Source organism: Agrilus planipennis, unplaced genomic scaffold, assembly GCF_000699045.2.
Source record: "Agrilus planipennis isolate EAB-ADULT unplaced genomic scaffold, Apla_2.0 scaffold181, whole genome shotgun sequence".
NCBI classification, from domain to species: domain Eukaryota; kingdom Metazoa; phylum Arthropoda; class Insecta; order Coleoptera; family Buprestidae; genus Agrilus; species Agrilus planipennis.
The window spans coordinates 511222-520776 of NW_020438858.1; the positions used below are offsets into that span (position 1 = coordinate 511222).

General features: G+C 30.7%; 1 protein-coding gene across 4 annotated transcripts; it reads left to right on the forward strand.

Annotated features, from left to right (window-relative positions):
• Positions 1-342: 342 nt before the first annotated feature.
• On the forward strand, positions 343-9039 carry LOC108739334 (hippocampus abundant transcript 1 protein). Of its 4 annotated transcripts, none has more exons than XM_018473187.2 (9): positions 343-518; positions 5881-6170; positions 6513-6689; positions 6890-6986; positions 7090-7330; positions 7974-8183; positions 8337-8485; positions 8577-8673; positions 8806-9039. In XM_018473187.2, the coding sequence occupies exons 1-9, from the start codon at positions 483-485 to the stop codon at positions 8916-8918; spliced, it is 1410 nt and encodes a 469-aa protein (XP_018328689.1). In that variant the 5' UTR covers positions 343-482; the 3' UTR covers positions 8919-9039. The 4 variants fall into 4 exon arrangements, with proteins under 4 accessions (XP_018328689.1, XP_018328688.1, XP_018328687.1 ...); XM_018473186.2 differs by having other exon boundaries at positions 344-575; XM_018473185.1 differs by lacking the exon at positions 343-518 and adding an exon at positions 2228-2706.
• The last annotated feature ends 516 nt before the right edge of the window (positions 9040-9555 follow it).

Consider the following 9555-nt stretch of genomic DNA (forward strand, 5'->3'; position numbering starts at 1 on the left):
TGCTATGTATATTAAAAACGACATAATAAATTCTTTGCAAGTTTGATATTTATTTTAGATTAAAATTGATCAAACAAACGCTCTTATGCAACCCCAATGTCATTTACGTTAAGTGTGTTGCTAACAATTTTTTACACATTTGACGTTAAAATTTTTAAATAATTCAAAATCTTATTTTTTCATATAAATAAAAAAGAAACGTCTTAATTTTATGTATAGATAATAACAAGTAATAATTTGTGAGGTAATTTTTGAAAAAATACTTAAAGAAAAAAATGCATTGGAATAATTGATTTTCACATATTGGTAATACAGTTTCCACTAAAAAAAATACTAAATAGTTAAGAGAGAAGTAAGGTTATGAAGTTTCGTTTTTGGCAGTTCGTGTTTAGGTAAATTTTTACGAGTTATCGTATCATGAATTTATTGTGGAAAAACTGAAAGTTGTGCGTGAGTTCGGTTATTTAGGTGTTAAAAACAAGATGAAAGCGAAACCCTCGAAGGGTGTAGCAAGAATGGTAATTCGATGGGTTATTCGTTCTCGAAAATCAATTGCCAAGGATGCCGTTGTTACAGTAAGTTACATGTTTGACATTTTGCAATTTTAAAGATAAATCTAAAAGATATTATTTAATTAAAATCGTTTTTATGCAATTGTTTGCATGATCAATGTGTAATATGATGCTATTGTGTAAGACATGTAACTTGAACCTTGGTACTATTATTTAAAATCTCTCCATGTCATTGTTACAATTTAAAAAAAAATTTACAAGAACAAAGCCTGTAACTAATTTACTTAAAATAGAATATTTGAAATATTTATTACTTACAAATTGCAAGCCCTTATTATTATTGTATATTTAATGGTGGTTATTATGTCTTCACTTTTGTTGGTGCTTTAGAGAAATAATTAAAAATAATAGCAACGCTTTACATCAGTGTAATACTGAGATCAATTTAAACCCCATAGTTTTAATAATAAAACAGAATAAATATTTAAAAATGTTGAAAAAATAACTTATAATATTGTTAAGCTTGCTATGCCAGTAGTATACAGGTAAGGCGAAAAGTTAACAGAATATAGAAATTTCTTTATCCTCTTTTTTATGTCGCAAAAGCGAAAATGCATAATTTAATGAACGTATGGAATATAGTTTTTCAATCTCGTCTATCTGAAAATATCATCAGCTTCTTTGAAAAATGTCCTCAATTATCCGAACTCCTAACATTTTTTGAACAAGCATTAACACCTCTCAAAGCTTTAAATTGCATTTATTAAAATGAATGTATATTCTAATGACTATTAATTATATGAAAAGATAGCTGAAGGTATTTGAACAATTTTTTTTATAATAGAATATTCCTATGTATAGTTTTCAACCCGCCACCGGTGTATATAAACAATACTATTGTATAAATTGTATAAAGAATTCGTTGTGATTTTTTTAATTTAATTGGGATTAAATTGCACTAGATAATTGTTTTCGCTTTAAAGCATTACTTGATAGGAATTTAAAAGATATAGATATGTAGTAAGTATACAGTTAAAGCAAACAAAAAATGAGAACTTTTTAACTATTCAGCAAAAACGTAATATTTTTTGAAAACATCATTCCTATTTCATCTTAAAAAAACACAAGTTTGTAAAATACCTCTACGTGATTTGTTTAAAATTTATTTTTTAAGTCTAAATAGGTATAAAACTGAATAAAAACTGCAATAATTAAAACATCAGCTACTTGAACATCATTTGTTTTGTCATGATGAATAATTAACGACAAACATAAGAAGATACTGGATGGCATATTTAAAGATAATTTTATGTTTTCTATTATGTGCAATTAATGATTAAAAAATTTTGTTTCGATTAAAAAAAAACACTTCCATATGTTTCTTTTCGTTTTTTTCTTATTATGTTATCATGTGCAGAGGTAGATCTCTTTGTTAAAAGTAAAACAAAAGAAGTCACAGCACATTATTATACGTAATCTTTTTTTGTAACAGAGTAAAAGGAATAATTAATTATCAACTTTATATACCGGTAATACATATTATTGTAGCAGGTACGTTCGTATATATGTGTGTCAGAGGGCTTGTGAAGTATACTATTTGTACTGCAAACATCTCATGCAGTGAGTGATACGAGTCTTATCTGTTTTATCTGTCTTTTTAAATAAATGTTTGTGGGTGTTGCGTTTTGTCATTACATTAAAGTTTTTACCGTTTGTGTATGTGTGTGCATTGAAAATGATAATAAAGTTAAAAAGAACGCGTACTCACCGTGTTATTTTGGTTTCGTTAATGAGCAGACGCGTTTGTGACGATTAATTAAGCATTGTAATTGTTCATATTGTTTTTTTTTGTACATAACAAATTAATTTTTAATAAGACTTAATGACGACCGACGATATTTATAACTCATTTTCGCGCCCAGGATGCGCCGGTTTTTTGGCAAATTATTTGCCAGTGTCGCAAAATAACGTCGATTAACAAGTGTGTGCTACTGTATATTGTTTTTTTTTGCTTGTTTTATAATTATGAGACAATGACAAATTAATGAAAGTATTTGTACTACTAACTGATGGTAAACGGTGCAAATGTATTCCCAATTCAATTGTAATGTGCATGATTCTTTGTTATTATCTGTTCAAAAAATACTTATGGAACTACCGCAAAGCGAAAAGATTTTATCAGTCCCTAATGATGGTGAGTGATATTGATTTTAATTACGAAACAATAATTGCTATTTTTTATGAATAAAGATTTTAATTTTTCATTCACCGTCGTGTAAATGAATACATTGTAACGCGATCACCCCTGTATCGCAGGTAAGCACTGAATTTATTATTTCATAAACGAATCGATGATAAATCGATCGATACTTGATGGATGGTCTGTCTAATAAGTTATCACTAATGCCTCATTAATACTAACAACTGATAAAGATATTAAATAAATTGATAAGGGAGATAAAATCGGCCAATAAATAGCACTTAAAAATGAGTAATTAAATTAGGTATAAATTCATTAGAATCGTTATTAGGTATGACAAATTCTATGGATGTAGATAAAATATTTTTAGGTAAAAGTTCATTTCTTTATAAATTATTTGTGGGTAATAGTTAATTTTTTTTTCTAAATTACAAATTGACTGTTGCTCGAAATTAATGAATAAGAACATTCGGATTTACATCAATTACTTGCAAATCACTTTTAATTTTAAATAAATTGCATAATTGATTAAAATTAACTATTATTTCTGGTTTATTGCCAGAGCATTACGAAAATTATTTTTAATAATTCATTTAGGGAGCACCCTGTATATTCAAATGTGTAGTATTATTTTTAACGTCAAAGTAAAATAAATAGGCCAATAGGTCACCCTGCGTATATGTAAGCCTCTTTAAAAATTGCGATAACATCAAATTGATTTTAAAAACAATGTTTATTGTTCTATGGTATCAATGGTGATAGCACATTTAAAATTTCTTGTCACCCATTAATTACACCACTTATTCTACGCTATAATTTCGGTGTTTTCATAATTTGCAATTAAACATTGCAGCTGTTTTATATATTTTTTATGTTTCATTGTAATAACAATCAAAATTCGAAAAGTTGACCAAATTATTGATTTTCAATATCGGCATATTGATAACAAATGCCCACATGATTCATTTTTTTTTTTTGTTATAGGTATTTAATTGTCTTCAGTATCTAAACAATGGGTTTTGTATTAATTTTTACATACTGTATTATGTTACAATGCAGAAAAATTAAAAATTGATAATCAATTGTTTTACTCCATCTCGCATTAAAATGTACAGGGTGATTTAATTTGAATTGAATTAAATTGAATTAATTTTTATGCATCAAGAATATAGAGGGTGTATGTTGGGTTGCATATTTTAGTACTTCAGGGACTTATTTTTTCTAAAAATTAAAAAAAAGTTTCCAAGTGAGAAACGCGTTTTACAATTTTTAAATTTTGATATTTTAGTTAATTTTTGTTGTTACGTTTGGTATAATCATAGTATTCTTGTATTTTTTTGGCGGTTTTTTATACCTGTAATGATACATAAAATAAACAAATAGGTAAATGATTTGTCAAAACATTCATAACTGTTATTATCAATAGGTAAATACTGTAATATTCATACAAAGCTGTAAAGTTTCGTAATGTTTGTAATTCATGGATTTACCTTTTTATTGTATTATTTTTTGGCTATTTCGTCTACCAAGTGAAAGTTAACTTTCATTCTTTCAAAACTGATAAATTTTGGTTGCTTGTGCCTAACAGTAGGACATGGCAGTGTATAAAATGTCCTTTTCTATTTTTATAAGTAAAATAATTCAATTATCATTTGCATTAAGATTAAAAAAAATGTTTAATTGATTTATATTGTAAAAATGTAAAAAAAAAAAAACCAAACAATGACGTTGTTATAAGAATAAGGTTTCATAATAAAATAAATACATGTGCATTGTATTAAAATTCTGACGAAAGAAATTAATACATATTAATAAATATACACCTACATAAGTACATATACAGAATTATATTTTTATCACTTTTTATGCAAAGTATTCTACTCAATCTCAACAAGATGTCAGCAGAGATCTGTTTTTAAGGTCAAACTTCAATTGCAGACATACGTATGAGCGACTTTCTCTTAAATGGAAAATTCCAATTTTTTGTCTGTATTTTTGCATTTGCAGTGCTAAACGTTGACTATTAGAACGCACAAGTATTTTGTAATAAACGTGCTCAGACCTTCTTATTAAAAACGAAGTACGATTTGCATCAACATATTTGTGTATAATGGATCGATTTACTTACATTAGGTTTGCCCTATCCTAGACCAAGTTTAAGTTCATGACCTACTTTGAAAATTGCCCAAAATCACGCGAGGGTTAGGGACACTATCACATGCATGCAAACATACATTAAAATATATTCGAGTTCCTTGTTATTAGACCTTTTAAACGATACCCGACATGATATATAAAAAAAATGTTTTTGAATATGATTTTGAATGAATATGAAAGGAACGCAAGGAAGTAGAGAAGATAATATGGTCTAAAACGGCCCTTGAACTTAAATCAAAACAAAAAATATCTTGCATTATCCTGTTACATTTTTACTACAGTTTCGGTGTGTAACAAGACTAAATCGGGATTCCCCGAAATCGGTCTACACTGCGCAAAAATTCGTAAAGCATTCTTTTGATCGTTCTTGCATGCTGTTAATGTCACAACATATTCGATCTAGTCTTGTACATACTTTCTGCAAGTACCTGTATCAAGTTTGTCGCATTTTACCTTCTATCTGTAATACCTCCAGTCGCATTTACGTTAGTGCCATTTTGGCCTTCGTCCAGGCAAATTAAACGTTAAGAGCCTGCGATGACAAATGAACGTCAGTTTCGCGTTGTTTGGCATCGTCATTCGGTCATCGGTTTTGTATCAATTGACGTAACAAAAGCTGATCGTAAAAAAATGAATTATTTCCGAGCATACGAAATAATTATGTAAATACTAAGCAGTAATAGCTATAATTCAGATCCCTTAAAAAACAGGTGTCAAATTATATATTATTAAAAAGCGGCTTCATGGTTTAAAATTTAAAATAAAAGGGGACATGCATGGTGACCTTTTTATCAGGGAATTATGGGTAGGTTCAGCTAAACTGGCTTTAAGTACAAAATTTGGGCACTATACTTAGGTACTTTTAAAGATCACATATCTGGCCCTTTAAAAAATCGATACCTCATATGACCAATTAAAAACTTTTTTCGATTTCTGATTTCGCATAGAGTTAGTTGAAAAATATTTGTGTAATTATAGTTTTTTCTTAGTTTATTTTTTTTTTTATTCTAGACCTCTGGAATAGGCATGCCCTCCCTATACCACGCGTTGGTTGTCATATTCCTGGAGTTCTTCGCGTGGGGTCTTTTAACAATGCCAGTTATACAAGTATTAAACACAACATTTCCGGATCATACCTTTCTTATGAACGGTCTTATAATGGGTATAAAGGGCTTGCTGTCGTTCCTCAGCGCACCCCTCGTGGGCGCCCTAAGCGACGTCTGCGGGCGAAAGCTTTTTCTCCTAATCACCGTGTTTTTCACGTGCCTGCCCATACCTTTAATGACCATCAACACATTCTGGTGAGTTTTATTATCAATTAAAAACGTTTATACCAAAAAATATACCCAACAGGTACGGTTTGCAGCGAAAAACATGAAACTAATTTTTCATTGATTTCAATAAGTCTTTTTCTTCTTTTTTTAGTGAATGTGTACAGTTTACAGTCAAAATTCTGAGGCATTTTTTTTATAGATGCCAAAATTAAATTTTCTGATTTCCATTTAAGAAAATTGTACAGTTCGCAGCATAAAAACTGAGGCATTTTTTGTACAGGACCGGCTTCAAATAAGTCCCGCATAAATATAACTTAATATACAACATTTTTAATCGTTCTTTAGTAAAATACTGTATCTGTTTGACAGGTTTTTCGCGATGATCTCGATATCGGGCGTGTTTGCCGTAACATTCAGCGTAGTTTTCGCATACGTAGCTGACGTCACCGACGAAAAAGAACGTTCATTGGCTTACGGTCTCGTCAGCGGAACTTTCGCTGCTAGCATGGTCATTTCTCCTGCCCTGGGTGCTTATATGATGGACAGGTCAGTATTCATTTATTCGATTGTGTATTAAACCAATGTCGTCTTTCGAAATTCATTGAAAATATGTTGAAAAGATGTTGTCTTGTGCGATTTATTGTATCTTAAATATAGCAGTTATATTAATGAGACGGTTCACGTAGTACATAATTGAGTGCCAGAAAAAAAATAGGTGGAAAAACTTATATATTTTTCCTTTTCAGATGGTCCATAACTTTGGTGGTAGCATTGGCTACATCTGTTGCGATTTTAGATGTTTTCTTTATAATAGTAGCCGTCCCAGAAAGTCTTCCCGAAAAGGTATAACTCACAGATCCGCTTCATTCTTTTACTTCTTTCGCCATCACTTTTGATGTAAAACTTTAATTCTTACTAAAAGTAATTGTTGTCTTTTAATTTGTAGGTTCGCGTGTCCCCGATTAGCTGGGAGCAAGCAGATCCTTTCGCTTCCTTGCGTAATGTCGGCAAGGATCCTACAATTCTGTTGTTGTGTATTGCCGTATTCTTGTCTTATTTGCCCGAAGCTGGCCAGTACAGCTGCATTTTTGTCTATTTGAAACTCGTCATGGGATGGAGTGCCCCCATGGTAGCTGTCTTTGTAGGACTCGTAGGTCTTATGGCAGTAATGGCCCAACTCAGTTTAGGTAAAGAAAAAAAGGTTAAATGAAACTGATAATTTACTCTACAGCTATATAAAAATTAATATTTTTTTACGGTTCTGGTGCTATTAATGTTTTAATTATTACTTTAGGCTAGGTCAGTATTTCGTCATGTGGATCGTGTTTTTTTTAAGGTTTAAAAATGGAATTGTTACAAGGAAATACTTAAAATAGAATAACTTCATTGATAAAATAATTCGACTAGTAGCTCATAATTTAACTACTTAAAATTTATCTAGACAAGTTTGTAAAGATAAATAATGTAATTGAAATAAATGGAGTCACTGTTGTACAAGTTAAAAGTGAAATTGGAGTTGTTGAATTGCCGTTATCTTTTTTTTATCAATGTATACAGAATACTTATATGTGGTCTCGAATGATAATAATTAAATCTTATTACTCTTTTAAATTGAATTATTTATAATAATGTGAGTCATGTAGATAATTGCTACTGCAAGAAAATATTTTTTTATTTTGAAATTATATTGAAGCTGGTAGAGAAAACATATTAGCAGATACCAATCGGGTCGTTTAAAATTAATTTTAATATGTATATAAGAGCTCTTCCGTTTTCTTTTTTTGTAAATTTTTAATGATTCAGGTTCAATTTGTTTCATGTTGTTTTTAGGAATGTTAATGAAAAATTTGGGCAGTAAGCATACAATTATGCTAGGTCTTTTGTTCGAGATGCTTCAGCTTTTATGGTACGGTTTTGGTACCACAACATGGATGATGTGGGCGGCTGGAATTCTTGCCTCCATGTCCTCCATTACTTATCCTTCAATATCAGCTTTTATTTCCATCATTAGCACACGAGATAAACAAGGAGTTGTACAAGGTACACCTTTTTTTTTTGTTAGAATCCTCTTTTTTGCTCAATTTTTATGTTTTTTTTGCCCTTTCCGGTAGAAATTTTTAATACCATTCCATCTCATATTTTTCAAAGATTCTTTTGTATTTCTTTTAAAATTGTTTATCCCACGTTTTTAAGGAATGGTTACTGGAATGCGAGGTCTCTGTAATGGCCTAGGTCCTGCAATGTTCGGAATTATATTCTACATGTTCCATGTTGATCTCAATGACGAGCATAATAATGAATCGACGCACAGCACAGACGCTCAAGATGATATTTATTCTCAGGTAATAGTTAATCAATTTAAAATTTAATTTCCCTCGTTTGCTTTTTTGTCTTGTACGCATTTAATGAGACACTTGTTTAATTAAATTGCAGTTTGTACCTGGACCACCTTTCGTGTTTGGTGCATTTTTGGTTGTGTGTGCCCTTTTGGTGGCCTCGTTCATACCAACCAAGCAAAGCGTCGAAACTGGTAACAACTATTTTTTATTATCTACCTTTTAACATCAACTAATTATGTATTATTAGTTACTATTTTATTCACTGGGTTCAAATGTGAACCCTTCCTAGCAATTCTTTACATTTTTCTTTCTTTCTCATTCAGGTATTCCCCTGGACAGCATGTACGAGATTGAGCACGGTCAAAAAGTGGCGGGCACCCTCAGTCCCCTGATACCCCACAGTCGATCCCTTGACGGCAGTACGGCCATCTTGTAAATTGTGAACAGCTTTAAAAGAAAAGCGCGCGCGTGACCGACGTTTTTACCCCTGTAGAGTCGACCATCCTCTCCTTTTATTGTCTGCTGTCTATCTTCTTCCCAGCATCCCTCTTAATGTCCCGATATCGCCCACCCGCGCATACTTATATATAATACTATATATTTATATGCAGTTAAGTAATTTAACTGATTATGTATTAGTTGACTCGTATTTTGTAACTGTGATGAATATTTTTTTAATAGGTTGAGTAATCGATTGACGGAAGTGGCGGTGCCGCATTTTTTGCGGACGTGGAATACAGGTGACCAAAAAATTGTACCGAATAGAATATATTATAATTTTATGATGTTATTGTATAAGATTAGAGAGAAAAAAAAATTCGGTGCAAGGTTTTCGCCACTAGTGTCCTTTTTTCCTACCGACGACTACACGAATCAATAATAATAGTATAATACGATAACAATAACGTTAATACACATGTGTAAACATAATGAATTCCGTAAGAGCTAAAATGGCACAACCGAATGGAAAAATAGGTTTTCTTCTGATTCAAAAAGATTCTACTTTCACGTAATCGTACTTTTTTAATTATCAAAAATATAATTTTTAATTAAGTAGCACTTCATGGTTTAAA

What these genes read in the sequence shown, in the direction of transcription:
- LOC108739334 (XM_018473185.1), top strand. Translation starts at nt 2,557, where the DNA reads ATGAAAGTATTTGTACTACTAACTGATGGTAAACGGTGCAAATGTATT. An exon ending in TTTATCAGTCCCTAATGATG is followed by an intron (nt 2,707 to 5,880) that starts GTGAGTGATATT and finishes TTTTTATTCTAG; the next exon opens with ACCTCTGGAATAGGCATGCC. An exon ending in GGTGCTTATATGATGGACAG is followed by an intron (nt 6,690 to 6,889) that starts GTCAGTATTCAT and finishes TTTCCTTTTCAG; the next exon opens with ATGGTCCATAACTTTGGTGG.